Source organism: Selaginella moellendorffii, unplaced genomic scaffold (assembly GCF_000143415.4).
Source record: "Selaginella moellendorffii unplaced genomic scaffold, v1.0 SELMOscaffold_30, whole genome shotgun sequence".
NCBI classification, from domain to species: Eukaryota; Viridiplantae; Streptophyta; class Lycopodiopsida; order Selaginellales; family Selaginellaceae; genus Selaginella; species Selaginella moellendorffii.
In genome coordinates this window covers 717,935-745,060 of record NW_003314291.1, presented here as the reverse complement: position 1 = coordinate 745,060, position 27,126 = coordinate 717,935, and the positions used below count along the sequence as shown (strand labels likewise).

At 49.0% G+C, this 27,126-nt stretch overlaps 8 protein-coding genes, 2 long non-coding RNA genes and 2 other non-coding genes across 16 annotated transcripts; 8 read left to right on the top strand and 4 right to left on the bottom strand.

The window, feature by feature from the left end:
- Positions 1 to 126: 126 nt before the first annotated feature.
- Positions 127 to 1,925, top strand: LOC9648838 (metacaspase-1). Its single transcript, XM_024681357.1, has 5 exons — positions 127 to 822; positions 882 to 1,212; positions 1,281 to 1,401; positions 1,458 to 1,670; positions 1,728 to 1,925. Exons 1-5 carry the CDS (start codon positions 477 to 479, stop codon positions 1,782 to 1,784), a joined length of 1,068 nt encoding a protein of 355 aa, XP_024537125.1. The 5' UTR covers positions 127 to 476; the 3' UTR covers positions 1,785 to 1,925.
- A 989-nt stretch (positions 1,926 to 2,914) lies between these two features.
- LOC9648837 (U-box domain-containing protein 25) lies at positions 2,915 to 4,878 on the top strand. Its single transcript, XM_002976361.2, has one exon. It carries the CDS (start codon positions 3,238 to 3,240, stop codon positions 4,540 to 4,542), a length of 1,305 nt encoding a protein of 434 aa, XP_002976407.1. The 5' UTR covers positions 2,915 to 3,237; the 3' UTR covers positions 4,543 to 4,878.
- Positions 4,879 to 7,634: 2,756 nt separating this feature from the next.
- Positions 7,635 to 9,261, top strand: LOC9646573 (U-box domain-containing protein 26). The gene has a single exon (XM_024681400.1). It carries the CDS (start codon positions 7,795 to 7,797, stop codon positions 9,037 to 9,039), a length of 1,245 nt encoding a protein of 414 aa, XP_024537168.1. The 5' UTR covers positions 7,635 to 7,794; the 3' UTR covers positions 9,040 to 9,261.
- On the bottom strand, positions 9,224 to 10,785 carry LOC9646572. The gene is made up of 3 exons (XM_002976223.2): positions 10,468 to 10,785; positions 9,888 to 10,059; positions 9,224 to 9,804 (listed from the first exon to the last, which is right to left on the bottom strand). Exons 1-3 carry the CDS (start codon positions 10,783 to 10,785, stop codon positions 9,446 to 9,448), a joined length of 849 nt encoding a protein of 282 aa, XP_002976269.2. The 3' UTR covers positions 9,224 to 9,445.
- Positions 10,786 to 11,253: 468 nt separating this feature from the next.
- LOC112348544 lies at positions 11,254 to 12,750 on the top strand. The gene is made up of 4 exons (XR_002993098.1): positions 11,254 to 11,495; positions 11,556 to 11,883; positions 11,941 to 12,141; positions 12,207 to 12,750. It is a non-coding gene; the product is annotated as an uncharacterized LOC112348544 (long non-coding RNA).
- Positions 12,751 to 15,357: 2,607 nt separating this feature from the next.
- Positions 15,358 to 17,532, bottom strand: LOC9648836 (probable leucine-rich repeat receptor-like protein kinase At5g63930). Of its 3 annotated transcripts, none has more exons than XM_024681315.1 (3): positions 17,429 to 17,532; positions 16,090 to 17,366; positions 15,358 to 16,038 (listed from the first exon to the last, which is right to left on the bottom strand). In XM_024681315.1, the coding sequence occupies exon 2, from the start codon at positions 17,338 to 17,340 to the stop codon at positions 16,117 to 16,119; it is 1,224 nt and encodes a 407-aa protein (XP_024537083.1). In that variant the 5' UTR covers positions 17,341 to 17,366; positions 17,429 to 17,532; the 3' UTR covers positions 15,358 to 16,038; positions 16,090 to 16,116. The 3 variants fall into 3 exon arrangements, with proteins under 3 accessions (XP_024537083.1, XP_024537082.1, XP_024537081.1); XM_024681314.1 differs by having other exon boundaries at positions 15,358 to 15,971; XM_024681313.1 differs by lacking the exon at positions 15,358 to 16,038 and having other exon boundaries at positions 16,043 to 17,366.
- On the bottom strand, positions 17,519 to 19,214 carry LOC112348551 (activating signal cointegrator 1-like). Its single transcript, XM_024681312.1, has 4 exons — positions 19,037 to 19,214; positions 18,310 to 18,951; positions 18,161 to 18,259; positions 17,519 to 18,090 (listed from the first exon to the last, which is right to left on the bottom strand). The coding sequence occupies exons 1-4, from the start codon at positions 19,196 to 19,198 to the stop codon at positions 17,722 to 17,724; spliced, it is 1,272 nt and encodes a 423-aa protein (XP_024537080.1). The 5' UTR covers positions 19,199 to 19,214; the 3' UTR covers positions 17,519 to 17,721.
- An 82-nt stretch (positions 19,215 to 19,296) lies between these two features.
- On the top strand, positions 19,297 to 19,369 carry TRNAR-CCU. Its single transcript has one exon. It is a non-coding gene; the product is annotated as a tRNA-Arg (tRNA).
- Positions 19,370 to 19,435: 66 nt separating this feature from the next.
- LOC112348538 (heme-binding-like protein At3g10130, chloroplastic) lies at positions 19,436 to 22,031 on the top strand. Of its 3 annotated transcripts, XM_024681286.1 has the most exons (13): positions 19,436 to 19,596; positions 19,652 to 19,747; positions 19,822 to 19,892; positions 19,940 to 20,041; positions 20,116 to 20,211; positions 20,286 to 20,421; positions 20,472 to 20,581; positions 20,647 to 20,820; positions 20,906 to 21,126; positions 21,191 to 21,274; positions 21,330 to 21,614; positions 21,686 to 21,693; positions 21,749 to 22,031. In XM_024681286.1, the coding sequence occupies exons 1-8, from the start codon at positions 19,464 to 19,466 to the stop codon at positions 20,719 to 20,721; spliced, it is 819 nt and encodes a 272-aa protein (XP_024537054.1). In that variant the 5' UTR covers positions 19,436 to 19,463; the 3' UTR covers positions 20,722 to 20,820; positions 20,906 to 21,126; positions 21,191 to 21,274; positions 21,330 to 21,614; positions 21,686 to 21,693; positions 21,749 to 22,031. The 3 variants fall into 3 exon arrangements, with proteins under 3 accessions (XP_024537054.1, XP_024537052.1, XP_024537053.1); XM_024681284.1 differs by having other exon boundaries at positions 21,330 to 21,693; XM_024681285.1 differs by having other exon boundaries at positions 20,647 to 20,853; positions 21,330 to 21,693.
- TRNAR-CCU lies at positions 20,753 to 20,825 on the top strand. Its single transcript has one exon. It is a non-coding gene; the product is annotated as a tRNA-Arg (tRNA).
- A 66-nt stretch (positions 22,032 to 22,097) lies between the features above and the next one.
- Positions 22,098 to 26,757, top strand: LOC9646571 (G-type lectin S-receptor-like serine/threonine-protein kinase SD2-5). The gene is made up of 10 exons (XM_024681283.1): positions 22,098 to 23,049; positions 23,185 to 23,602; positions 23,861 to 23,955; positions 24,035 to 24,256; positions 24,496 to 24,667; positions 24,720 to 24,827; positions 24,879 to 25,341; positions 25,403 to 25,557; positions 25,605 to 26,166; positions 26,232 to 26,757. The coding sequence occupies exons 1-10, from the start codon at positions 22,733 to 22,735 to the stop codon at positions 26,615 to 26,617; spliced, it is 2,898 nt and encodes a 965-aa protein (XP_024537051.1). The 5' UTR covers positions 22,098 to 22,732; the 3' UTR covers positions 26,618 to 26,757.
- On the bottom strand, positions 24,257 to 24,966 carry LOC112348539. The gene is made up of 4 exons (XR_002993095.1): positions 24,852 to 24,966; positions 24,708 to 24,788; positions 24,432 to 24,653; positions 24,257 to 24,365 (listed from the first exon to the last, which is right to left on the bottom strand). It is a non-coding gene; the product is annotated as an uncharacterized LOC112348539 (long non-coding RNA).
- Positions 26,758 to 27,126: the final 369 nt, after the last annotated feature.

Sequence of the window (27,126 nt, the reverse complement as noted above, 5' to 3'; positions counted from 1 at the left end):
AGAAAAGCCCTAAAAATGAACATACCGTGATTATTCCTAATAATATACCTTTTGTACAGAAGAGATTATTCCTGATAATATACCTTTCTGTGGGAATCTAGGTCATGGATCTGGGTGATTCTCATATTTTGGGAATATTCGGGGCGTCAGATCGGACGGTGTTTCTCGTGTAGCTAGGCGCTTAGATTCGTGGATCCTTCCATTTGTGCGCGTCGGGAGATACCCCTAGGCGATCTTTAGAGGTCCTCCTATGTGGCGCTCGTTGTGGGGAGCGATGCGATGGATCAAGGCGAGGTAAGCCTAGAGGCAGTGCGATCGCGGCAGAGAGAATTTGGGGTTCTTTAGGGGTCACTTAGATCGTTGAGAAACGCTTCCAGGGCAGCAGTGAATTTGGGTCTTGGTTCTAGCTCTTCGAGGATTTTTCTTTGGTTCTATTCTAGCTCCTCGATCGTGTTTTTGGAGGAATTTTTTGCTGGATGGCGTCCTACATGCTCGTCAATTGTAGCAATTGCCGCACGCCTTTGCAACTCCCGGCTGGAGCGAAGGCCATTCGCTGTGCGCTTTGCCATGCCGTCACTCACATCGCCGAGCCTCGCAACGTCCCACCATCGCCATACTCGAATGGAGCTCCTCCTGCCAATCCCCTCCAGTACTCCCCGAGTGTTCCCAGCGCTCATGGATCCAAGCGAGCGCTCATCGTCGGGATCAGCTACAAGTACTCGCGTTACCAGCTCAAAGGTTGCATCAATGACGCCAAGTGTATGAAGTTCTTGCTCATGAACAAGTTCCAGTTCCCGGAGTCTTCGATCCTTATGCTCACAGGTAACTTTGATTCGACTCTTTTGTATTTTCTGAAAGCTGGTTTTTTCGTGATGATCCAGAGGAAGAGAGAGACCCTCTACGACTTCCCACGAAGCAAAACATGAGGATGGCGATGTTTTGGCTCGTCCAGGGATGCAAGTCGGGAGATTCTCTCGTCTTTCACTACTCGGGCCATGGATCGCAGCAGCGGGACTACACGGGCGAAGAGGTTGACGGATATGACGAGACGCTTTGTCCCGTGGACTTTGAGACGCAAGGAATGCTCGTGGACAACGAGCTCAACGCGACTTTGGTCAGGCCTTTGCCTCGTGGAGTGAAGCTCCACTGCATTATCGATGCTTGCCACAGCGGGACTGCGCTGGATCTTCCCTTCCTCTGCAAGTTTAACAGGTATGCCTCACTTGGGATTTACGCAAAAGTCTCTCAAAAGGCCTCTTTTTTCTTCTCGTTTCTTGCAGCTATGGCCAGTTTGCTTGGGAAGATCATCGGCCTCGATCCGGGGCTTGGAAAGGTACCAGCGGCGGCGACGCGTACTCATTCAGTGGCTGTGACGACGGGCAAACTTCGGCCGATACTTCTGTATGTTCTGTCGCAAAGTTTCGTAGGCTCGCAGCTAAATCTTGTTCTACTTGCAGGCTTTGTCGAAAGTTACTTCGACTGGAGCTATGACTTATTGCTTTATCCAGGCCATTGAGCACGGGCATAAAACTTATGGAAGTGTCTTGAATGGGATGCGTCAGGCTATCCGGAACGCGAATACCTCCTCGGGAGGGATCGGCGGGGGCGGTGTGACAACTCTTATAGGAATGCTTTTAACCGGTGGAAGCGTCGCTGGTGGATTAACGCAGGTTCGTATCTCTTTTCTAGAAACTCGTATAGCCTACGATCTATAACTCTGGATACAGGAGCCACAACTTACATCCGCGAATCTCTTCGATATCAACATGCCATTCACCCTTTGATTCTTGGAGCAGCCACAATAATTCTTGTGAATCACCTTTGTAAATTAGCACAGATTCTGGAAGCTTGGTTTTTCTCTAATCAGTCACTCTATACTTTGCTTGAGGTACCACCTATTGAAAAGAATGATTTTTCTATGGTTTTGTCTGTCCGTGAGAAGGATGACAATGTCAACATGTCTTTGGGAAGCAAGCAAACAATGCGCAAGATCAAGTCCCCGTCCTTGGTTTGGCATTGTTTAGCTTTCATTGATTCCGTGAATGAGTGCACAGCTTTGGCCCGTACGGCCCGGGGGGAATAGAAGAAATCGGAAAAGTCCGTACGCAAAAGCAAGGGAAAAACCGACCTTTGATATCTTAAAATCTTACTGTTTCCTGGACAACCATCTGATCACCAAGGGACAAAGCTCTCCTGGAATGGATTGATTTTTTGGCTTTAGAATTTCCACTCACGAGGATAATATGGTTTGCGGGCATTTTGCTTGCTTGCTCGACGAGCTCTTGGCCCTGCCATTGTTTTTGTCTGTCTGTCTGTTTGCTGTGTCTCGAGCAAGGTGCTTCGAACCCAAGCTGTGGAAACCATCAAACAAATCGCACAACAACAGGCTTTCCGGCATTTGCTTGGGAGCAAAGTCGTCGTAAAGCACCCCTCCCCCATGGTTTTAATTCTAAACAAATCCATCATGTAGGTAGTATAGATAAACGATACTCTATACTTTCATATTCCATTCTTTCTTTGGTTCAAAGTCTCGTGAATCGTTCCAAGGTTTCATTTTCATACAATCCAATTGACTGACCACCGCTCCACTCTCCAAAATAGTGGAAAAATCTAACGACACGAGGCGAGCAAAGAACCAAACAAAGAGCGCCCTAAAAAGATTTGGATCAATCGATGGCCATGGATGGAATGGAATCGATCCATTCGCGGAGACTTTGGTACCAGGTCAAATCTCGACCCGGTTTAAGCATAGTTGACTTCGCTTTAAACCCGGGGGAAAAACCCGCGATTAAACGCGGCATTGACCCGCTAAAAGCGGGGAGGAGGCATTCATGGCAAAAGTCAGTGCTGTGCGGTGGCAGGCACCACCGGCACCGCACCAAAATTTACCACCCTCGGTAAAAAAGCTCGTTTTTATTTCCACCCCTTTTTTCCACAGGCTTTTCCCTTAGGGTTCTTCCACTCTTCTCCTTCCTTCCACGAGCGCGAGCAGCGATCTTTTGCGCTACTCCACTCCTACCGCGTGTGTGTGATCTTGGGGATTCCTGGCAAGAAGCCCAGCCCAGGATCGTTAAATGCAGGCAAAGATCTCCGAGCGTTTGCGACTCGGGTTTGGATTTGGGGCCATCGACCATCGCCACGCTCGGCAAAAGGGGGGATTTGGATCGATCGCGGGCGTGGGCGGTGCTCGTTCTTGATGATCGGAAAGTGGGTCGCCCCCAAATCACCGTCCGCGAAATGGGTCTCGACGAGCAGGAGGAAACGCTGCGCAAGCATCACCCCGAGGTTCCATCGCACTTCAAGTGCCCGATCTCGCTGTGCCTCATGGCCGATCCCGTGAGCGTGTGCACGGGCATCACCTACGATCGCTCCAGCATCGAGAAGTGGTTCCAGGAGGGCCGCCGGACGTGCCCCGTGACGATGCAGGAGCTCCACTCCCACGAGCTCATCCCCAATCACACGCTCCAGAGGATCATCCACGGCTGGTGCGCCGCGAATCGATTCCAGAGTGGCGCACGGGGCGATCGCGAGCAGCCCATGGATCTCCGCGAGGCGCAAGTGCTCGTCGCCCAGCTGCGAATCCCCCGCTCGCGCCCCGAGGCGGTGAAGCGATTGATCGCGAGGAGCCAGGAGGAGAGGAGCAAGAAGCTCTTGATCCGGGCGGGGCTAGCGCCAGTGCTGGTATCGTCCTTCTCGGAGGATCAAGGCCAAGAGCAAGACGAGGAAGACTCGCAAGCCCAGATCCTCTCCCTCCTCCCGCCGCTCATCGCGAATCTCGACGAGCCCTCTCGCAAGGAGCTACTCTCCCCGCGCAATCTCGCCGCCATCGCCCGGCTCCTCCAGAGGGGCGATCTCCACACGCGGGTCTCGGCGGCGGCGCTGATCGAGGAGCTGTGCTGCGCGGACAAGGAGGCGCGCGGCGCGGTCGGCGCCACCGCGGGGATCTTCGAGGGATTGGTGCGCCTGGTGGGTGAAGATCACTCCCAGCGGCGCCACCGCCCAGCGATCCGGGGGAGCCTCCGCGCGGTGCTGGCGGTGTGCCCGCCGCTCAAGAACAGGGTCCGGCTGGTGGAGACGGGCGTGGTGGCGCCGCTGGCGGAGCTTCTCGTGGAGGCGGACAAGGTGACCACCGAGGCGATCCTGGCGGCGCTGGAATGCCTGTGTGGCTGCGCCGAGGGGCGTGCGGCGGTGGCGCGGCACGCGCTGGCGGTCCCGGCGGTGGCGCGGAAGCTGTTCAAGGTGTCGGATATGGCGACCGAGTACGCGATCGATGTGCTGTGGGCGGTTTGCAAGTATTGCCCGGATGAGATCGTCAAGAGGAGGATGGTGGAGGTGGGTTTGTTCCCCAAGCTCTTCTTCTTCCTCCAGATAGGGTGTAATCCAAGGACCAAGCACAAGGCCGGGGATCTGCTCAAGCTTCTTCACAGGGCTTACAGGGAATGCATCGATGGGAGTGGCAGCAACAACGATGGCGCTGGCGGTGATAGCGGCAAGAACAGGAACAAGGAAGACAACACTTGCCTCCTCACAGCTGCCGCGTGATCTTCTTCCTCTCTTTTGCTCGATTCGATTGCAGGAGTTTGCGAAGATCAAAGTTTTGGGGGGCCGTGGTTTTTTACTTTTGATCTTCATGGGCTCGAAGAACACAAGAGGAAGGTCGATTGTGGCTGGAGCTGTGTACATAGGTGGGGGGATCACATTGTTTGTGATTGCAAGGAGCTTCAAAAAATTTTGGTGATGGAGCAGGTTTTCTGGATGGGATTCCTGTGCTTTCTTTTTCTCCTTTGTATAAAAAGAGGATGGTGAACAAGATTTTTCAGTGGGCTGGCGGTGCCCTTTGAGAACGTATGAATCAATCAATCAATCATTCACAAGCAAGCAAGTGTGTTTTGTTTGGTTGTGGTGGGGATTTTTAGGGTTCTTGGCTTTTTGTCAACTTCCCTGCCCCAAGTCAATTGTGTTCTTGTGGGGGCTGTACAGTACAGGAAATTTCCAGCCAGGCAGCTGGTGGGGGATTGAATAACATCATGGAGAAGTGGTACAGTATACATACAACACAGGAAAAAAAAATATACATGTTGAGAATGGTGTGTTGGGAGGTGGTGTTGACTTTATGTAGAATAAGAATTGATGATGTCCATTTGACAACCCCCATTTTGTACTGGTCCAAGAAAATGTGAGGTGCTGGCCTGCAGTGCTGCTGTCTGACTGGTGGTGCCTTTCATGCCTGTCATATACCACCTTTTTCCAAGAAAAGAAAAAGGAAAATAAAGAAAGGGGAGGCAAAATAGTTAGGGCTGACTGACCAACCACCCATGAGCATTATGATTATTCTATTCCTGTTGGAGGCATTCATTGAGTTTTTGCTCTCTGCTAAGTTGGCCAGCCAGCCACCCAACCACATTCATTCTAGACCTGGCATATTCCCTCTAGTTTGAAATGTTTCAGGAGGGCAAAAGGCAGCACAAGCAGGTTTTTGTGCTGGTCTTATAGTGTTGTAAAAAGAAGTGGGGGAGACTTTTGGGAGTGGCCAACTCAGCTTGGAATAGATGTGTCAATTTCAAAGTGTGCAGAGAGAGCTTGAATTGGAGCAATTCACTAGTTGAAAGCTGGAAGAAATTGGTGACAGGATATGCCTGGTGGCTGGACAAATCAGCTATGTGTGTATGAGTGGGACTGAACTTCTTTGATTATCATTGCAAGTTGCTTTGTTTTGGGATTAAGTACCTGTTCTTTGCTTTTGTGGAATGGATGATCATCACTGATCAGCATCACCCTCTCAGTGGATAATTCATGAATGAGGAGGACATGCCTACAAAACTTAGGAGAAAGCACTAATCTAAGCATGATGAGTAGTGTTCTCTTGTACAATGATACATCATGTCAAAAAGGATATTCGTACTCGCGCCGGTCAACTCGTGCTCGATCGTGCTGCTGCTGAAATCAACACAAGCAATACCACCAGATTTAGTGGGATGATGAATCGAACATTTCCAATTTCGTCCCTGGATTTTGTACTGATTTACCTACAAATATGGCGGCAAACAGGGAAAAGCAGCAGCGCTGTTGAGATCTCGCGCATTGAATGGAGACCCTGGAGCAGCAAAAGAGAAAAGAGACAAAGTCATGCATAAACACCGAAACTTTGTGAGTCATGAATCGATTGAGTACAATTGGCTGATAGAAAAATCTGGAGAAATTGGCGGAAACGGGCGTTTTTGTGCTGGACCAACATGAAAGCAATGGGCCGAAGGACAGAACCTCGGTGGGTGTTGCATCTTAATCCGCTCAAAAGAGAGGGAGACAACTCTTAACCCTCTGGGAAGAACAAAGATTTAGAAATCCAAGCATTGATTTGTGTAGCATGGATTGACACAGGAAACCCTCGGCGATCACTCAACACACATTATGCTTGCTTGACTTTCCGGAAAGTTTCCCATCAGTCCTTTTCCTCCGCGGTAGTGGACCGGGTACAAAGCAAAACCATATGTAAAGAGGCAACGAGCCCACACGCACACAGTGCTGGAAAGCTTAGCTTAGCTCTCATATAGCTATAGTATAGAGCCTCTTTTACATGTAGCGGAGCTTCGGAGCTTTAGTCACCATCTTCAGGTTGGAACAAAGAGGTCATGGCCCATGCATGAACACCTGAGTTTGAACCTCAAGCTATCACTGTTACTGGATCGTGAAGTTTTCCACCATCGCACGCACAGAGAGAGAGACACACACAGAGAGAGAGAGAGAGAGATGCTTTTACCAGGCAATAAGTTTGATTGAATGATCTCCCAGAGTGATGGCAAGACGTTTTAGTATGTGGTCACACAGTGCAGAGTTTCTTAAGATTTAGTATGATCTTACCAGAAGTGTTAGAGTCGATGATATAAACTTATCACAGTGTTGACAAGATGTTTTAGAATCATGTTATCACAGTGTTGACAAGAACTTTTAAAACCGATGTGATCACAGTGTTGACAATGGAGAGGGGATTACTATTGAAAAGTAGGTTTAGAATACTCTTCTCACAGTGTTGACAATGGGCTGTGTGATCGTTGAAGTTCAGGATGTTTCAGCTTTGAACGTGGGGGAGATGGCCGTTTTTTCTGCTGCTGGCCAGCAAAGTCAGTCAATCAGCCGCAAAGTTTACTCTTTCTTTCCGCTCTATTGCTTGCTTTAAAGACGAGTTTTGGTCGTCGTCGTGTTGCATCAGCGGCCACTTAGCGCGGGGTCAATGGGGGGTTTTGATTGGGACCGCCGTGTACATTAAACACTGCAAATCCAAGGAATCTTGACTTAAAAACAGCAAACAGCCCCCAAGAGCAAGTACTAAATGCGTGATCAGCAGCGAGTTCGTTTAGAATTGAAACGTTCAAACAATCCCGAGAAAAGAAAGTTTCCCCCAAATTCCTCTTCTTCCTCCCCGGAGGTACTTTTGCCCGTTTGGAATGGAATGGAAGAATGGAATGGCGGTGTGTTTAAGTTTACGCCGCGGAAGTTCCTCTAAAGGAGACTTTGGACGCGGATTTGACGAAGCGCAAAATCACAGGGGGCAATTGCGTGTGGCAACGTGTGTAGCCCATCCATCCACGTATAAATACTTAACAGTAGGTTACAACAACTAGCAGGACAAACAGTCCACTCTCCAAGAACACGAAGTGGAGAACTGGAAGGCGAAGAGGGCGGTGGAAGGGGAATTGGAACGGACGATCGGAGGTTAGAGTCGACTGGGGGGCCGGATTGGGTCGCAGGATCTGCAAGAGTTGATTGATCTTGGGGCCGCCCAGCAGTTCGATTTGCATGGCGACCACCATTCCCCCCCTGTTTAGGTGCCCAATCTCGCTGGAGCTCATGCGAGATCCTGTGACGCTGTGCACGGGGATCACATACGAGCGCAAGAGCATCGAGAAGTGGATCGCCGATGGGAATTCGACGTGCCCGGCGACAATGCAGAGTATGCCCAGCACGGACCTTGTGCCCAATCTCACACTCCGGAGCTTGATCCACTCGTTTCGCAGCTCGCTGACCAAGGACGGCCGGCAAGAGGAGGAGGGCTGTGAAATTCTAGGAGCAGTGACGATCCGGAGACTGTGTAGCTCGTCAATTGGACTAGCGCAGGAGCTCCGGAGCGTGAGGAAGAGCTTGATCAAGCAGCAGCAGAAGATGAGCCCTCAATTGCGAGAGGATTTGATGGCAGCGGTCATGGCGGTGCTGGAATCGCCATCCAGCAGCAGCGAGATTGTCGAGGAGGCACTGGGCACTATCTTGTTCTTGATGCCCACCACCTCCTCCAAGAACGCCGACGATCACGACACACTGACCCGGCTGGCGCGATCATCCACTGCAATTCTCTTGTCTCGCAGCTCCAGCACGGAGGCCCGGATAAACGCCGCTTCGATCGTCGAGAAACTCGCCAGCGCCGACTGCGATCTCAAGCTCCAACTGGGCTCTAGCCAGCCCCTTCTCGTCGCGCTCGTCGGGATGCTCGCGAGCGAATCATCCACCACGGGCAAGGGGAGGAGGAATTCGATGCCCCGCGCGGGGCTCGAGGCGATGCGATCGCTCCTGGAGCTCCGGAGGAACAGGGCCCGGCTCGTCGCGCTGGGTGCCGTACACCGGGTCATTGAGCTCTTACCCGAGCTGGGCAGCCGGTCATGTACGGAACTCGGACTGTCTGTGCTTGAGCTCCTGTGCCGGAGCGCCGAGGGGAGGGATTCCTTCGCGGGCCACGAGCTGGGGATGTTCGCGGTGGCCAAGAAGATGTTCCGGGTCTCGACCCTCGCCACCGAGCTCGCAGTCTCGATCATCTGGAGCTTGTGTAAGTTCTCCAGCAGCGAGGGATTGATGCGCAAGAGGGCGGTGGATGCGAATACGTTCGAGCGATTGCTGCTGCTGCTTCACGTAGATTGCAGCGCCGCGACTAAGCAGCAGGTGTATGAGCTCCTGAAATTCTTGCGCCAGGCGTATAGCGAGGAGCCGTGCATCATCGCGGCGCCGGATCAGGCACTGCCAGCGGCCGTGGTTCCGATCTATCCGCGGTTTTGAGAGGACGATCCAGCGAGTTTTTGTAGGAGAAAACACATTTTTTTGGATGAGCGATGCGCAGTCTCATTCACTCATGAATGTCGAGAAACAGACAGTGGAATTTGGCAAGCTTTTGGTTTTTTTTCTCTCTCGTGTATGATTCTGTATATCAAATTTGTTGCTTCTTCACCCTCGAGGACTGCCAGATTCGAATTCTCGGCGAGAGGAATTTGTTTTTTCGTTTGTTCGTGCGTGCGTGCGTGCGTGCGTGCGGCGGTGAGAGCGAATTGGAGAAGAAAAAAGAGATTTTGATGGATGGATGGATCGACCAATGGATGGAAAAAGGAGGGAGACGATATTGTTGAGGATCAAGGAAAGAGTAAAATAATGGTGGTGATGTTGAGAATCTCTCCGGCTTGTTAGTGTTTTAGGAAAGCATGCTCATCCTCATCCACTTTGTGATGTGCTGCGCATTGAGCTGGATGATTGAATCGTAGACGAGGTCGTCGAATATCGCAGTGTCAACTTGGATGCAAACTTGCGCCAGGCACTTTGCGCAGCACTGCTGGCGATGGTGGCGATGGTGGTGGTGGCTCCAGTGATCTACGCAGACGTGCATCGACGAGTCATGCTCGTCGTCAAAAGCACTAAAAAATGGAGCCTTGAAGACCCCGAGGCTCGGCAGCTCTGGCAACGGTTGTTTCCGAATCATCGCCGGCTTGTCCGGCTGCGAAATCTTCGACGCGTCGCGGAATTTGTCAGGCTCCACATTTCTGACTTGTTGATCTGTGCAAAACAACGAAAGCGAGGAGAGGAATGAAGACCGAGACTTTTGGAACTTGAAGAACAAACTGTGGAAAGCTCGCTACCTGGAGATGGCTTGACTGCGGCGGCCACGTCGCAGTGGTGGAGATCTTCGTCCTCATCTTCGTACGAGACTGGGCGCTCGAGCACCGAGACTGGGCTCCAATTCTCAAACGCATCCACACTTGGTTTTGTTGACGAGCGGAGGTCAGAGCCTGGAGCAGCAGCAGTACTTGTCTGGCGAAAGAAAAAAGAAAAAAATGTGAGAAGTTCATTAGAAAAAGTAGATCATCGTAAGTGAGACCATCGAGAAACAAAGAAAAACAAAGGAAAGGTGGGAAGAACCATGAGAACAAGGTGGCGCGCGATCGATCGCAAAGTACTCTCAAACAAAGAAGAACGAATACCAACGAGAAAGAAGAAAAGAAATCTTTTGATCGATTACAAGTACAAAGAAGCAGAACAAACAAAACCAAAGAGAAAATTCACACAAACCTGGAGCTCGATCGATTGTAAGGTACTATGAAACAAAGAAGAACGAATACCAACAAGAAAGAACGCAAGGAAAGAAAAGAAAGCTTTTGATCAATCGCAAGTACCAAGAAGCAAGAACAAACAAAACCAAAGAGAAAAATTCACACAAACCTCTGTGCCTGGATCGTACTGTCGGAAGCTTTTCTCGCAGCTCTCTTGCGAGATTGTCACATTTCCCAAATCGCCACCATCGCTGTCCACTCTCGAGCTCACCGCCGCCGCCGCCGCCACTTCGCGCTTCTTTCTCTCTCGCAAGGTAAGCAATGCGGCTCTGCTTTCACTTTGGTCCCTTCTAGGGCTCCATTCGTTTGAAATTTTTTTGTTCTTGGCGGGCGTCTCGCTAGGTTTTGGAGTGCCAGGCGCGGCGCCGACGATCCGATGGCGCTGGTGCCGCTGGCCCCGCGCGGAGCTCGCGATCGTCGGCCTCATCAAGCTGGATCGCGAAACGGTATGGATTCTCTTCTCCGTAGCTGGAATCGTTGGAAGGAAAATTTTCGCGTCTTCTTGGTTTGCGTTCCTGTGATTAGCTGGTGTCTTTGTCGCCTGCGTGCTTCTAGCGCTGCCGCCTCTGCAATCGGCAGCGCTGGGAACTTTTTTTTCTCTGTTGGTGGTGAAAGATTGCTTTGGACGCTTGCTGCCAGTGCTAGTAGCTCCAACTTGCATGATGCTGCTACTGTGTCGTGGTGCCTGCGTTGTCTTGAGGACGAGGATGGAAATTCTGGCCTGGGAATCAGTGCTCTGGGAAATCTTTTGATGGTGATGGTGAGGGCCTGGTTTGGACTTTTTGGATAGCTGTTTGGCTCCTGGCCTTGCTCTGAGCTCCTCCAGCTTGAGGAGCTCCTCGAAAAGAGACTTTTGTCCTCCCAAGTTAGAATCCCCAGGCGTGCGTTCTTCGACGGGGTGCTGCTGTGGATTGATGTCACTGTCATGTGCTCTGCAGTGCTGCTGCTGCTTGAGTGATTCCGATATCTGAAGCCTCTCCAGCCTTTCCACGACCTTTTGAAACGAAGCTTGCTGCTGCATGGTGGAGATCACATCTTGCTTGGCCTTGGGAAAGTTTTGACTTTTCTGCTGCTGCTGCTGCTGCTGCTGGCTTCTCTCTGGCGAGCTGTCGGTTTTTACGCCGGGGCCAAGCACTGGTACGTTGCTTTCGGCTTGAACTGTGGTGACGCTGACATTGGTTTTCTCCCCTTTTGAAGCAAGCTCATCTTTAAAAAAGTCTTCAAGCTTGCGGCATGGTCCGTCCAGATGAGTGTCGCTCAGACCCATCAGCCGTGCGACAACGTTTGTTCGCTGCTGCTGCTGCTGCTGCTGCTGCGAGTTCTGATACGTTTTTGACAGCATGCCAACGTCGAAGGACCTTCGAGGTGGCTCGTAAGATGGAGGATCATCTGGGGGGTCGCTTGTTCCGAGGAGAATTCGACCGTCAAGAGAACGACGGGGTGGTTCCTTTAACTTGAACTCGCTGATACCGTCGCAGGAGAACCTTGGAGGATCTAGACCGGTTTTGCTTCTGTCCTTGACGAGGTCGGTACCATCTTGTGCCAATTTCCTGTTTAAACCGCTCTTGGTTTTCTCGAACAGCCTGAACGAGTCTCTCAATTTGGAGAGAGTGGACCGTCTTGGAGCCGCGGCCCAAGTTCCTCTTGCATCATCGGGAGTGAAAGTGAAGTACCTGTCTTCCGGAGGACTTGCCTTGCTCTTTTGCCGCTGGTTCTTAGGGAGGAGCTTCTCCTTCAGAGCGCGCGCCATTTCTACTCGAGCTTCTTCCGTGCATCGATGAATGTAGGTGTGATTTCTTCCTTGGTTGTTTTCTCTCCTGTCTAGATCACTTACACCTTACCTGACAGTGCGGACAAGGAAATGGCTGCTGAAAGAGCAGCGAGCAGCGAGGCCTGGAAGCCGAGCGGATTGAATTCTTGTCACCAAGATGAAGCCAAGTGGAGCTTTCACAACAGTTAGCTTGGCATTATCTCTGGGCAATTTATTCAGCATGAAGAAATGAGGACGCCTATGATCTACCTAGTGTGTGGAGGATTGGACAGGTTCGCTATTGTCGTATATTTTTCCGTTACATCTCGAGTGATTGTTTGTTTTGAGGTTGGGATTGGGATTAGAAGGGAGCGTCACTTTTCTGTGAATATGTTGCTAGAGGTGGGGGGTGGTCACGGAGTACTCGCACGACACAAAAAAAAGGAGAGGCCAAACTTTGAGGTAGGCAGGCCCGTGAAGAAAGAAGTTAATGAGACTCGAGAGAGGAGAAAAAATCATTGGTTTCAAGCAGTTACAAATGGTTTATAGTACTGCCAATGATGAAAGTTCGAGCTATTTAAAATTAATACCAAATACAGATAAATAGAAAGTATGAATAGATTTATGTACATTTTGATTTTTTATAGCTCTTATGTTCTCACCCTTCCTTAGCTGAGAAGCTGTATAGACATTTATTACATTTATTATATTTATTGTTCAGTAATTATAATAATAGATATAACAATATATTGAGAAAAGTATAATTAAATAATTTGCTAGACATTGTTGCATAATGCTATTTCTATTTATTAATGTAATTGATCAAATGGAAGTTTATAATTATAAACATGTGTATAATTTATAAACACATAGATGGTAGAATAAACTAGAATATACTAGGAAGTGTTTAGGACAGTTTATAAATTATGAACATATTTATAAATTAAAAATATTGAATAATTAGATGGTAAAAAATTCTAGAATATTCAAGCATATTTTAGGTATATCCACTACCAATGCTTAAGCAAACCAAAAATTACTGTGCTTTACATATTTGTTCTTAGAATTATTATCAAAAACACACATATGTGTAAATAAATAGACTAGGATATTCTAGAATTTGTTTTATATTTAGAAATTATTTGTGTTGAACTAGAATGGAAACCAAAGGAGAGAATAGACCTCAAATCGAAAACATTTATAAATGAATCTATTTACAAAAATGTCTGAGTTTCATCTTTTTACTCCTCAGCAACAGCTCCAAGTTTGATAACCTTCTCTCAGTTGTGATCCTTGCTTGGACCCGATGGTGCTGTTGGAGTATTCTTGGGAAGCTTTTGGAAAACGTGGCCTTCCAGCAACATCTTCCTGTTGCCCGTCGAATTGATCGCTACTTCACTGTTATTCATTCCAATCCCGAACAAAGATCCACTCACTCCACCATGGCACTCGCAAAGACCCGGAGAGAACATCACCATCATCACGAGGAAAGCAGCCAGCGCCCGAGTAAATCTCGCCATTCCCAAAGAGCCTAGAACGATCTCTCCGGATCCGATCCCTCTAGACGATGATCTTGGCACTGTGATCGCGTTGCCAAAATCTTCAAAACCGGTGATATGTACTCCAATTGAGGAAGAAGGAATCGTTGAGATCGTATTCTTCCTCCTTGAAGACTCTAATGATCGGAAATGATATCGATTCGTATGCTTGGAAGAACCCGTGATTGATCCACTCGAGAGCATGCCCAGCTTTATATTTTGGTTTTTTCACCCAGGAACTGCCATGGAAACGACTCGTGAACGCGCCTACGGCATGACAATGGTTGACTGGCCCTGTTTTCCTGCTTCTAAAGTAGCTGACTCTTGACCATTCAACGTTTTTTTTCCTGGTTTTCCCATATTCGTGCTTTTGAACGTGCACAATTTCAAGTTCAAGCGTTGAAAAACTCGTGGCTATTTTTGACGACGAATCTTTACCCGCTTAAGGTGGCGTGCCGAGCTCTTCACCGCTTAACTAAGAAAATTTACTGTGTCAAATGGGTCGGCTACGCGAAATGCCGGCTATGATTTTGCGGGAAGCCCACGATCTGGGACACCAAAAAGTGGCACTTCCTCGCACCCTTTTTTCCTTTTCAACCCGTTGAAATTTCTAAACTCGAGACCTTGCTGTTCTTGGGTGGAAGTTTTCTCCGGGTAAAACTCTAAACTAGAGAGTTTGGTGCAAGAGTTTCGTGGTAAAATTGCTGGTTGTTGCTTGATCCAGAGCGCAAGAAAACTTATCTCTGGGTGAAAGTAGGGTGACGAATGGTATGTGCTGGCTGGCCTAGGGTCAAAACCGTGTTACATGAACAAACACCTTTAATTGGTGGTGGCGTGGTAGCCAAGTTAGCACTCTTTCGTCTTCCAAGGGGAAATTCTTATCATCGCAGTAGAGTGGTAAGCGCTTTCTTTGCGCTTTCTTTGCTTTGCTTGATCTTCTCTCGCGAATCCTGGGGCGTGGTATAAAACCAAAGTCGTCCATCGATTGATCGATCGAGAGGAAAAGCTCGAGAGAGTCAAGAAGAGATCATCTAGACACGATCATCGAGAGTGGTTTTCATGGCTCCACCGCGTCGTGTTGGAGTGGCTTTGTTGCTGGCTCTTCTCCTGGTTTCTTCCAGTTGTGTGTGTTCTTCGGCCAGGAATCTCCACGATCGCCACCGGCATCATCACAGCCTGGAAGCGATTCGCGTGGCGGCATCGGGGGCGCTGGATCGATGCACGAGAGCGCTGCGGGAGCTCCATGCGGGATGGAACGGGAGAAGCAAGTTCTTCGATGATCCTCCTCCTTCGGGGCCAAATCCTGGAGGAAATTGAGAAATACTTTGACAAGAATCTCCAAAGTCTTGCATTTTTGCTGAGGGAAGAACACGTACACACACACACACACACCAAAGGAGAGTTTTATTTTTGTGTTTAGACTTGGTTGGATCTATTCTTTCTGTACATAGTCGTGTCATCGAATTCTTAAACAAATAAAACTGTGTGTTTGAAACTCGGGACTTTTGTTTGTTGCTCTTATCTCATCCACACCTGAATCTTGAGCATGACTTATTCAAATAGTCAACAAATCACGTAGAATCCCAACGCTTTCAAACCTTGGAAAGAAAGCAAAGACAATCACAATGTCAAAAACTACGCGCTGATTTTGCTAAAAGTCATCGATCAACAGCCAAAAACCATGACTCCAACTACGAACACCAAAACAGTATGAAAACAAAGCTTATTATTACTCGAGCGAAGAAGACGAGTTTTTGGAAGTAGAAGGTTTGGTACTTCTTTGGAGGAAGACTCTCAAAGTTGGAAGAAAGAATGCAAAGGATCCAGAGAAAAAACTATTTGACAACTTTGTAGATCTGAGCCAACGCGTGTAACACATTGTCTTGTCTCGCAAAGACTCTGAAAAGTATTGAGCACAAAGCACTAACCAAGCCGGGTCGTAGCAACAGCGCCAGAGAAGAATTTTAGCAAACTAGAATTGACAAACTCACCACCATCGCGTAATTTCAACCATTGCGGCAAACACATTGCCTTCGTCCACCTCGGCTGCTAGAAAAACAAAACATCCCTCTCCAGAGAAAAGAGCGTCAGAGTTCTTCTCAGGATGGTACCTCGGGTTTTGATGTTGCTCTGGTGCTTGATGGTGATGCCGATCTTTGCCAGGGACCAGGCCGGGACGATGGATCACGAGAACCTCGTCACGTTTAACCGGCTGCCCAAGAACATCCAAGTTCCTCCCTCCAGTCCCAGTCCCCGTGGCAATCAAGTCGTTTTCAGCTACGAAAAGCCCGACGTCTCGGCAAATGCTCCAGTTGGATCCTAATGCTGGTCACGTAAAGCACAATGGAATCGACGTGAGCACGAAGCAAGTAAACAATACCTCCCGACACACCTGGGAGAAAGAACAAAAGTTTTCTTTTCAAGCAAGATAGATGATGTATACCTGGCAAAGTGAATTTTAGACGTAAAACTAGGTGCTTTCTTCGCTTGATGCAGTGCAAGGTGGAAGAGGTGCGTCGCAAAGGCCGGGGTTTCCCATAAACGCCGAAGCCGAGAACCTCCCAACCTGCGGGATCTGGCCATGCAGACGATTGTTGGAGACGTTGAAGTATCTGAGCTCCGGCAGTGCCATGATCTTCATAGGAATCACTCCGGATAGCTGGTTGTCCGAGAAGTCCAAGTTGGACAAGCCCGAGCTGCCAGCCAGCGCTTCCGGGATCTGGCCGGACATTGCATTCCGCGAGACGTCGAGAGAAACAAGCTTGTCCAGGCTAGCCAGCGACGTCGGGATGTCTCCTCTAAACCGGTTGTCGGACAAGGTTGCGAACTGGAGTTTTTTCAAGGAGCCGAACACGTCTGGAATGAAGTCCCTGAGCCGGTTTCCAAAGAGTGCCAGAGTTTCCAGCTCCACCAAGTTCTTGAGCGATTCCGGAATGGCACCCCTGAGCCTGTTGCTGTGGAGGACGAGCATCTCGAGGGACGTCAAGGCACCTATAGTCGACGGCAGAATTCCATTGAGCTGGTTGCTGTAGAGGTTGAGGATTCGGAGCTTGGTGAGATTCCCTATAGAGCTCGGAATGCCACCTCTGAACTGGTTGTCGTAAGCCTCGAACGTCTCCAGCGCGGTAAGTCCACCCAGGGACTCGGGGAGAGTCCCCTTGAGAGAGTTCCCGTAAACTCGAAAGTGTTCCAAAGCTTTCAAGTTGCCAATGGATGCCGGGAGGCTGCCGGTGAAGCGGTTGTCGGAGAGATCCAGCACTCTCAGCCTCGAAAGACGTCCTATCGAAGATGGTATCTCCCCGTCCAGCTGATTAATCTGGAGCTCCAAAACTTCCAGCCGCTCGAGGCTCCCAATCTCGGCGGGCAAGCTCCCGTTGAGCTTGCTGAAGTATACGTTGAGTGACTTGAGCTTTGTGAGCTTCCCAACGGAGCTGGAGATGGTCCCCTTGAAGAAGCAATTCCGGAGGTAGAGCTCGACAATGTGACCGGTGTCGGGGTCACAAGTTACCCTGGACCACTTGCAACAGTCCGCCGAAGAAGCCCTCCATGAAACCAGACACATTGTTGGGTCCTCCGTGATCTGCGCCTTGACTTTGAGCAGGGCATCCTTCTCGGCAGCAATGCATCCCTGTGCAAAGTCGATGTACCAGTGACTCCAGAGCAGCGAAGCCGCAATGACGAAGAGCGAAACCATTCTCAGCGGCTGGAAGAGCGCTTCACCTGGCCAAAAAAAATCCCACATTGAATGTATACGAATCATGGAGAGAAGAGAACTTGCTTACACTTCCGCCGAGATCTTTGCTCCGCCAAAGAACGAAAGGAAGCTCCTGGAAAAAAACCAAAGCTCACATCAATGTAAAAGACCAGCTCACGACGTAAAAGGAGTGATTAGAGTACGAAAAGCGGCAACCACTACACTCCGGAAAACTTCCCCTGTAAGAAAGCAAGTCGCTGTTCTAGTCCCACACGTCCAGCAAGGATTGGTTGATCCAAACTCCACTAATGCGTGACCAACCAGTTCTCGTCCTTGTATCCATTTCGTGACCAGCCAGCCAGCTATCCAGCCCGTGAAATTCTATGCGCACTCGAAGCTCTGAGACGCCTCCTCAAATGCTGACGATCCTTCCATTAGCCTGGGTTGCTGCCACTTATGCTGTGGTGCCGTATCAATCTCTAGAAGCTCCATCTTGCGACCCAGTAATGCTTCCGTAAATTCGTCCTGGTACTGCACTCGACCGGTCACTGCCGCCGTGCTTGTGGAGGCTGCCTTGCTCTTGTTTGCTCTATCTCTGGACGATTCGGTGTTGACATAGACCGGAAGCTCTCGAACGTCAGGACTTGCTTTCACGCGGAAAGTTTTCTCCCGGTCATGCGCTGTTGCCAAACTCGCTGAATTGCTGCTTCCAACCACTGTTGCTTCTTCTGGTCCACCAGCCATGACAACCTGTGAAAGAAGAAAAAACAGAAGTAAAAGTCGTTACAATCCGTGTCGCTATTCCCAATACAATACAAACCTTGCGGCCCAAGAGATCAATTGTCACAACGACTCGCTTTTTGCGTTCCTCCTCTGCCATCTCAAACTCCTTTTGCTTTTTCCTCAGTAGCTGCTTTTCCTGCTCCATAAAACGCGTAAGTTTTTTGTCAAGAGAGCAAGAGCACTTACCTGCTCTGACACCCAAGAATCACCCTCGATCTCAAAAAAGTCGCTCTGGTCGTCAATGACAGTCGTGCGAGAAGCCGAGTTTCGATCGTACTCCACCAATCTGTCCTTGAACGCTTGCGCGGCAGCCTCGGCCTCCGAAGTTGGCAACAGACTTCCCTCCAGACCAGCATAGGCACTGCCTTCTTTCAGCACGAGAGCACCGCAAAAGCTGCATGGCCCTTCACCCTCTTGCTGGCAGACGATCTTCCCACACGACAAACAATTATTCACGAGCTCGTGCCGCGTTGCTTGGCAGTCACAAGGCTTTCCGGGATTGAGGATCATCTTGCTCGCCTCCGCCACTGTCACTCCCTTTTTTGCTCTTCCAGAGGAAGCTTTTTCTCTTCTAGACGATGCAGCCTTTGTGGAAGAAGTTGGAGCGGCAGCGGCAGCAGCAGGATTTGCCTCGCGACCGCTAGCGACTTTTTGCTTTCCAGCTCGAGAAGCATTCTTCCCCCCGGCCGACCACGTCGATTCTTCCTGAGGCTTTTGATATGCTTGCAATGGCGTACCGGTGCTGGATTTGATCGTGGTTGGCGGTGTGGTCCTCCGTTTTAAATACTCCTCGACGATTTCCACGCACAATTCGTGTCCGACAATGTTCTGCCAGCAAAATCAATGAGAAGGCAATGCCGCATTTCTTCCCTGGAGATGGGAAACAGGGAATTCACAAAGGAAAGGAACTTACAACGATGTATTCCGCGGCGTCGGCGGGCGTGGCGAGCTCGCAGTAGCAAACCAGACTGGCGACGGTGTCGGAATCGAGCTGGAGGCCCAACGCCGCTTGATCGGAGCAGACGCGCATCAGCGCCGAGTGGAGCCATGCGCTGGAGCTCTCCTCGTCCGCCATCGCCTTCTCCACGAGCCCTAAAACTCCTAAAACCCCGGCTTAATTACTTAGAATTAAGCACGTGGGTTTTACTGTTTTAAAACCTCGTCATCTCGCCGGCGCCTGTAGCTCAGTGGATAGAGCGTCTGTTTCCTAAGCAGAAGGTCACAGGTTCGACCCCTGTCTGGCGCGAGGAATGCCTTTTAGGGCTTTTGGATCTTTTTAGGTCTTCTACGTGACGACACGTGGCAGATTAGGGGTTTTTTTTTTTTCCTTCTTTGAAAGAATGGCTTCTTTGGCGAGCGCTGTGGCGATGGCAATGCGAGTGCCGCGATCGTGTCCAAGGGCGGCATTTGGCGACCGGCGCTCTTCTCTGCTCGTAGCGCTCTCACTCACTGCTGCGTCCAAAACGAGGCAAGGTATGTAATGGAAGATTTCTCGCTCAAATTGTCAAGTATGGCGCTGCTAGTCCAGGAATCGAGAGGCTTTTCGCCGATAGCATCAAGCAACTGGATTCGTCGCTGGCCAGGGTCTCACAGGCAAGGAATATGGAGGAAGCTTTGATGACTGGTTTTTTTCTTTTTCTTTTTCGTTTTCTTAGCTCTCTCACTTGATTAAGTTGGTAACGTTTGTATTCTTTTTAGTGCCTGATCTGGAGACTATTCCATACCGGGTGATCAGTCGGCATTATGGCTATGAGATTCGCCAAGTCGAGGTGAGAGTCTTTCTTTCTTTCTGCTATAAATTATCGTTGGCTTGCAGTCATATCTTGTTGCCGAAACGAGCATGCCTGGAAAAAAAGGTTTTGAGTTCTTTGGCTCGTCGCAGGCGTTCAATACAATTGCAACGTACATATTTGGGAAGGCTAGCACCTTTTTTGCTAAAGCCAAGAGCTTTCAATCAAATTATTTACTCTTTTTCTCTTCGTTTTCTCTTAGAACACTAAGCAGCAGGAAATGGCAATGACGACTCCTGTGCTTGTCAAGAACGAGTCCATCAAGCTGGAAATGACAACCCCTGTTGTCTCAACACAGGTACTACACGTTTTTGTTTCTATGTTTCGTTTCGTCTCCCTGTTTATACTAAAGTTCTGTTGATCTACACACAGGAAGCCGAGGATGAATGGAAAATGGCTTTCGTGATGCCGTCAAGCTACACGGAAGAAACTTTGCCTACACCGGAAGACAGCTCGGTGACAATAAGACGTGTGCCAGCGGCCTTGATGGCTGTGACAAGCTTCTCAGGTATTGTGACAAAGATCGAGCTAGTGCTGAAGATCACAGTACTTCTTCAGGACTGGTAAGCGACGAAGAGGTGAGGAAGAGAGAAGAAAAGATGCGGCAGAGCATCAAGCTGGATGGCAAGGTGCGAGTAAAACCTGGTGCTCGAGTAGAGGTGGCTCAGGTTTGTATAGATGAAACTATCGCTGGAGTGGCAATCAACACTGAAAGCTCGTGTGCGCCGTGCAGTATAATCCTCCTTTCACTCCGCCGATGTTCCGGCGCAACGAAGTGGCTCTCGAAGTGGAAGAAATACAAGATTGAGGTGATTAATACTCAAGAGCTTTTGCCTAATGCGCCTGTAGCTCAGTGGATAGAGCGTCTGTTTCCTAAGCAGAAGGCCACAGGTTCGACCCCTGTCTGGTGCGTGGTATATTTTCTTCCTCTCAGCTGGAGGTACTCCCAATCAAAAGTATTTTCCTAATCTCTTGAGTTGTTTGACGAGCAGGGAATCTAGAGTGACAAAATCGCTGTTGACAAAGAAAACTTGCTGCACCAGACTGCTCCAGACTGCTCCAGACGACTCCAGACCGCTCTATCTAGCTGATGTTTCGCCTTCCAGCACAGTTCTCTTTCTTTTTCCTTTTATTCTCCTTTTTTCTTGTTTCAGTGCTCGTTGCACAACAGCTGTTGTGTTTACGATCGCTGTTGCGGTTGCTGCTGGTTCCAGTAATATTTTCTTTTTCTATCGCATGAAGCTTAAAACTAGTTATCTATCTTTTCTTCTTTCCAGGGTGAAGACGCGGTCCACGATTTCTCCTGTCAAGCTACTAAAGAAAAGAAATATCACTGAACAACAAGACAAGGTTTCAGGGAGGTACGCCGCGCTCATTGGTCGATTGAATCTGGCTTTTCAGCTTGTCTTTCATCAGGAAAAGGGACAAAGAAGATCGAGCGTGAAGAAATCAAAGAAAACAGGGGTGAGTATCGCTCGATTGATTTAACGTGATTTCGACCACAGAAAATACGTACAAAACGAGAGGAGCTTGGTCCTTGTTTAAGAAACAATATGAACACTCTTTCCCGAACATGAGAGATCTGGAAGAAGACGGCACGATCCATTTGACAGATTTTTAATAATGCTGCAGAGAAACTTGTGCGGATCAAGCGATGATGGAAATTCTATTCTATGGTTCGTGATCACTTTGGACAAAATGGTACTCGTTTCCTCTCGGGCATTTCACGACTGACTCAAAAAATGCACGTCTCATCTTTTGTTCTTCAACAGAGAAAAAGGTCTGTAGATTTGTTTCAAGAGGGGCTGCTTGATTACGAAGAAATTTTTTGCCAGGAATTCGTCCAGGAATGTTTTTGTTTTCCAGCGAAGCGCTCGAAGTTCTTCAATTTTATTACGTACAACATGTGGAGATCACGTCGCCCGCCATTGATATGCGTGATTTTAATTCTTCAAAGAAGGAAGGTTTATCCATGCGAGGAATTTCTCTTCCGGGAAAAAAAGGTGGTGCTCGTTTTGCTATAAGGAAGATGGGTATGGAGTAGTGACTGTGTGTCTTTTATTTGCTAAAGGAACTTGCACTTTACTTATTCATGGAAAAAATCTCTCTTTTTGCTAATTTCACTTTTTTTCTTGGATTGGAGCAACAAATAGCAGAGCTCTCAGGGGAAAGTAGGAAAAAAAATTCGTCGAGAGAGGATTGTGATCAGAGAGCTACAGTGCTGCTAGCACTCAATCACATTTTGACAGAACGATCATCCAGCATTGCCTGGACGAAGAAGAAGAGGTCGAGGAAGAAGAAGAAGGAATGAAGATCACTCATCCCAGAGCTTTAATTCTTTCCAGTGCTCTCTAGAGAGGATCAAGAGAGAAGTTCATATTGTCGTGTGTGTGTGTACGAGTGCTTCTTTCCCTCTTCTGACGAGCAATTGCGTGTTTGCTATCAGAAATGACAGGTTTTACACCGCAAATGTGATAAGGCCTGTTCTTCCCTCGCGGCCTTGCTCGCGAGAAACGAATGGATTTTGAGCTCCTTTTTCGTGGACCATCTCCGTCCTAGAAGCTTTTTGGAGCTGCTGGTGTTGTGATTGGTTGATGCCAAGATGTTCCATCCATCAATCTTTCGTTTTTCCTTCCTCTCCTCTCTGGCACATCTTTGTCACATCTTTGTCACACTTGACACAACGCTTAGTCCTTTGCAGCAAGCATATTTTGTTTTGTGAGGGGTAGCATGCCAGGCCTTACCAAAGGTTGGTTTTTTTAATTCTTTCTCCGCTCTCCTCTCGTTTTCTCCTTCCCTGCGAGCAAATTCTTTTAGATATGCACCAAGGTAGAAGCAAACCATGCAAGAAGAAGAGAAAGAACACAGCCCTTCCTGGCGAGAACAAGTTCATGAAGTTGAGGTTCACGGTGGTGGTGGCGGACAAGACTTTCTTGGCCTTTCTCGTGCTCATGGCTATGGTTTCTAGCACCGCCTCCAAGACCATTCAAATCAGTGACGATGGAAGCCATGACAATCTTTCACTTCCAAGTCCAAATGATCCAGGAAAGACTTGGAGCAACAGTGGCGAGCTCACAATTCTGGGCAAAAAACCTGGTTTGGCTGCAAGGTTGATACTACATCCACCAGAGACGAGGTATGGAACTTCTCCCTCTTTTCTTTTCACTCTTTCTCGATCGATCCGAGCGAGCAGCGCGCTCCACATTCTTTCGAATCCTGTGTCCATTGATCCGAGCAGTGCCTCACATTGGGTCTCGTGGGTGCTCCCCAGATTCGCGTTTGGATTCTTCGCCGCGCCTCGCCCGGCGGGAGCGTTCGTCCTCGCGGTGTTCCTCTATCCGCACAGAAGCGCGAGGCACCGGCGACGAGTGTGGTGCGCCAGTGATGACAAGCAAGTGCCCATCCTTGTCGGCGAGAATGCCACGCTCGAGCTCCGCCACAACGCGCTGGTGCTGCTAGATTCGCAACGCAATCCAGTGTGGTCTTCTTCTTCTTCATCTTCATCCTCTTCTTCTTCTTCTTCCGCGACTTCACCACCATTTTCTTCCAATTCTTCCTCTCTGGAGCTTCGCAGCGATGGAAACTTGCTCGTCAAGGACGAGCGCGATGGCAGCGTCGCGTGGGAGAGTTTCCAGCGTCCCGTGGATGTTTTACTCCCTGGGCAGGCTCTCGATCCAGGCATGCAACTGGTAAGACAGGAGAAATCTCATTGCTTGCTTTCTTGCTTGCTCTAAGTCTCTTCCAATTCTTACAAGATTCTTCTCCTATGGTGTCTTGCTTGCTTTCTTGCTTGCTCTAAGTCTCTTCCAATTCTTACAAGATTCTTCTCCTATGGTGTCTTGCTTGCTTAGATTTCTACTTTTCGATTGAAAGATTGAAAGCTACAGTGAGTGTCACCATCTTGGAAAATCGGGAGCTAACTTTAGATCGCTTTGGTGGTGCCACAGGTTAGTGGTCCTTACAGGCTTTCCATGGAATCCACAGGCCTCGTCCTTTACCACGGGACCTCTCAAGTATGGACATGGAGTCTCTGTAGCAACAGGTGCTAGAAATCTTTCCTTTTCTCCTCCATTTTTCTTCTTCTTTGTTGTTCGCTAAAGCTGATCCTCTTTTTTCCGAAGGAGATCTAGCTGCGATCTCTCTGTCCATGCCGAGCTGAGTTCCACTGGACTCCATCTCGTCCATGGACCACCTCCACCAGGAGCTCCACTTTCCTGTAGCTGTGATCCTGGAAGCTACGATCCCATCAAAGTTTTAAGCGGCCACTCGGCCCTGGCGCTTCTTCTCAGTGATGCTGGTGTTGTTCACGTCGACGTCGAGTGCTCCGAGAGTGACTCTCTGGTGTAAGTATCCATCCGTCCGTCCCTCCAAATCCTCTTCTCTTTCTTTCAGCAGCTGGAGCGAACTAGCGAGAGATCTCGTCCAGATAAAAAATCGTAAAGCTGGTGCTGCCTGCAAAGCATTAAAGTTGTCTGTTTTGTCTGTTTTCTTCCATCCAGATTCCGGATAGCTACTTACCTCGCTCGCTTAGTCTTTCCTTACGTAGCCATCATGTCTAATTCTCGTTTTGGTTCTCCCACAGGTCGAGGTCGCAGCGTTTTCTTTCCTCGAGACGCCACAGCTGCCAGCTTTCCGACGGTGAAAGGCCGTGCAGCATTTGTAGCAATGCTTCCAACTGTCGGTGCGCGGCCAACATCGCCACGGAAAACGTCCACAGCTTGCTTGCGATTTCCAAAAATGCTAGCGAGAACTCAGTAAGTTATCAAGAAAGAAAGAAAGAATTTCATCACTAACTTCGTTGCAAAGGTTCATAGTCAAGGACACATGCTTGAAACTCGCCGATCACTCGGAGCTGGAAGATCACTTCTCGCTAGCCTGTCGTTTCGAAAGCAGCCAGCAACACAATCTATCAAGGTATAAAGAGAAAACTTAGCTTACTTTTCTATACGTTGTCTTGTTTCCCAGTATAAAGCAACAGTGGCTCTCTCTGGATTCCTTGGAGCTGCTGCCTTGGCCATTCTTGCGGCGCTGTGTGCCGAGAAGAAGCAGCCAGCGAAGGCACCTCAAGCCAAGCCTTCTTCCAAGCCCGAGATCAAAAACCTCTTCCCATCGGTTATCCCGCAAAAGTTCTCATTCAGCAGCCTCAGAAAGATCACCGAAAACTTTGCCAAGCAGCTGGGTGACGGCGGCTTTGGAGGTGTGTACGAGGGATGCCTCAAGGACGGAAGCAAAGTGGCCGTCAAAGTCCTGGAACAAACCTCAACTCAAGGTGAGAAGGAATTCAAAGCGGAGATGAATACCATGGCTAGCGTCCGTCACGTCAACATACTGCAACTCAGGGGATTCTGTGCCGAAAAGAAGCATCGAGTTCTTGTTTACGACTTTATGCCAAATGGCTCGCTGGATAGATGGTTGTTTTCAGCTCCAGGTACGTGATCTCTGTTTCTTCGCAAGCAAAACGATTCATGTTCTCGTTTTCATGCCCGCAGGAAAAGGAGGTATCCTTGACTGGCCAAAACGTTTTAGCATTGCTGTTGGAACAGCGAAAGGACTAGCGTACCTTCATGAGGAATGCAACCAGCAGATTATTCATTTGGACGTGAAGCCAGAGAACATCCTCCTAGATAACAACTTTGTAGCAAAGGTTAGAAGTCTATTCTTTTCTCAAGTCTTACCTCTGGCGCTGTGTAGGTTGCCGACTTCGGCCTCTCAAAACTGATCGACAGAGACAAAAGCAAGGTCATCACCAACATGAGAGGAACGCCAGGCTACCTTGCTCCAGAATGGATGCATCAGTCCTCCGTCACCACCAAAGCCGATGTCTACAGCTTTGGTATGGTGTTGCTGGAGCTCATCTGTGGACGGGAGACAATCGACTTAACCAAAGGCTCGGAGCAGTGGTACTTACCGGCCTGGGCCGTCCGCATGGTGGAAGAAGGCCGAACACTAGAACTGGTTGACGACCGCCTCCAGGAGGAAATCGAGTACTTTTACGGAGACGATGCGAAGCGGTCAATCCGAACAGCGCTGTGCTGCATTCAAGAGGACCCTGTACAGCGACCGAAGATGAGCAGAATAGTACAAATGCTAGAGGGTGTGGTCGAGCCAAAGATACCTCAACTTAGCAGACTGCCGATTCAGCCAGCAACAGCAGCCTCCAGGATCAAAGATAAACTTGCAGCGCTCGCAAGCGCCATCTCCCAGGAAGAAGGATCGTTACAACCGTTCGGTGGCCCGGTCGGTGATCGTGCCGGTAAGAACGAGTTTGTTTTTTGGCCTCCAGAGTTTCAGAGTTTCTAAAGTGGTTTTTAAAACCAGGGGACGATGTAAGTTTCAACGCCTGGGGTCTCAGTGGCGGGCCTGTGGCTGGACATGCGAGAACGCTACTCAAGGCCAGGAACCAGCCATGCATTCCGCCTTGGCCAGTTAAAGGCGACGTTGTGATTGTCAAAGGGAGTGGAAAAGGTGGGGAGTTTGCTCACGCAGTCATTCGGGACGTCAAGGTTCGGACGCAGCAAGTGAGGCTGGCACTTTTGGAGAAGGTCGCTGACACAAAATGGGTGGTTATGGAGGAGGAATCGTTATGGAGGCAATGGAGCGTAATGCTGAGGACTCTGGAGTTCTGGGTGCCAGTAAAATGGACGACACTTCCCGGGTTTGGCCCTCAGAAGTTCCCAGTCGAGTGGACCTCGGATCAATGCTGAAACACAAGAAGTTCACGTAAGCACTGTATTTTTCGGAAGTAAGTCTTGCTTTACCTTTGTTCTCGCGAGCAACTGTTGTACATCGCTCATTTTTTTTTTCCTTGCTTCTGTTAAGAGAAAAAAAAACTTGTTATATAGTGTTCAATCGCGTTCGTGTTAAATGGAGCGACAGCACAAAAGCAAAACATGCCTGTCACATTGTCGTGCTGTATTCTGCTCAAAGCTGCGTGTTCTTAGCTCCGCCTATCATGCAAAGATGTCAGAACTTTAAAAATTCACGAAATGAAAACAAACCGTCACAGTCGTTGATGGTTTGATCAATATCAGAACTCTTCAGCCCAGGCCTATACTGCTCGAGGTGGTCGAGAAAAGGATAGGATCACTGCAAAAGAAAAAAAAACAGAGAGAGAGAGAGATCCTTATTGTCAGTGCTAAGAGACAAATCCGTCACATGGAAACTCTGAGAAGTTCTTGGTGAGTTCTGCTCGAGATTATCTAGTTCTAGACTA

Coding starts and splice junctions, on each gene's coding strand:
- LOC9648837 (XM_002976361.2), top strand. CDS start 3,238: ATGGGTCTCGACGAGCAGGAGGAAACGCTGCGCAAGCATCACCCCGAG.
- LOC112348538 (XM_024681286.1), top strand. CDS start 19,464: ATGGCTTCTTTGGCGAGCGCTGTGGCGATGGCAATGCGAGTGCCGCGA. Junction 20,042..20,115: donor CAACGTACATATTTGGGAAG/GCTAGCACCTTT, acceptor GTTTTCTCTTAG/AACACTAAGCAGCAGGAAAT. Junction 20,582..20,646: donor CTCGAGTAGAGGTGGCTCAG/GTTTGTATAGAT, acceptor TGCGCCGTGCAG/TATAATCCTCCTTTCACTCC.
- LOC9646573 (XM_024681400.1), top strand. CDS start 7,795: ATGGCGACCACCATTCCCCCCCTGTTTAGGTGCCCAATCTCGCTGGAG.
- LOC112348551 (XM_024681312.1), bottom strand. CDS start 19,198: ATGGCGGACGAGGAGAGCTCCAGCGCATGGCTCCACTCGGCGCTGATG. Junction 18,952..19,036: donor ACGCCGCGGAATACATCGTT/GTAAGTTCCTTT, acceptor TTTTGCTGGCAG/AACATTGTCGGACACGAATT. Junction 18,260..18,309: donor ATTCTTGGGTGTCAGAGCAG/GTAAGTGCTCTT, acceptor TTTATGGAGCAG/GAAAAGCAGCTACTGAGGAA.
- LOC9648836 (XM_024681315.1), bottom strand. CDS start 17,340: ATGGTTTCGCTCTTCGTCATTGCGGCTTCGCTGCTCTGGAGTCACTGG.
- LOC9646571 (XM_024681283.1), top strand. CDS start 22,733: ATGCACCAAGGTAGAAGCAAACCATGCAAGAAGAAGAGAAAGAACACA. Junction 23,956..24,034: donor TGGAGTCTCTGTAGCAACAG/GTGCTAGAAATC, acceptor TTTTTTCCGAAG/GAGATCTAGCTGCGATCTCT. Junction 24,828..24,878: donor CAGCAACACAATCTATCAAG/GTATAAAGAGAA, acceptor CTTGTTTCCCAG/TATAAAGCAACAGTGGCTCT.
- LOC9648838 (XM_024681357.1), top strand. CDS start 477: ATGGCGTCCTACATGCTCGTCAATTGTAGCAATTGCCGCACGCCTTTG. Junction 1,213..1,280: donor TTCCTCTGCAAGTTTAACAG/GTATGCCTCACT, acceptor CGTTTCTTGCAG/CTATGGCCAGTTTGCTTGGG. Junction 1,402..1,457: donor AAACTTCGGCCGATACTTCT/GTATGTTCTGTC, acceptor TTCTACTTGCAG/GCTTTGTCGAAAGTTACTTC.
- LOC9646572 (XM_002976223.2), bottom strand. CDS start 10,785: ATGAGGCCGACGATCGCGAGCTCCGCGCGGGGCCAGCGGCACCAGCGC. Junction 10,060..10,467: donor AGTACGATCCAGGCACAGAG/GTTTGTGTGAAT, acceptor TTCTTTCGCCAG/ACAAGTACTGCTGCTGCTCC. Junction 9,805..9,887: donor CGCAGTCAAGCCATCTCCAG/GTAGCGAGCTTT, acceptor TGTTTTGCACAG/ATCAACAAGTCAGAAATGTG.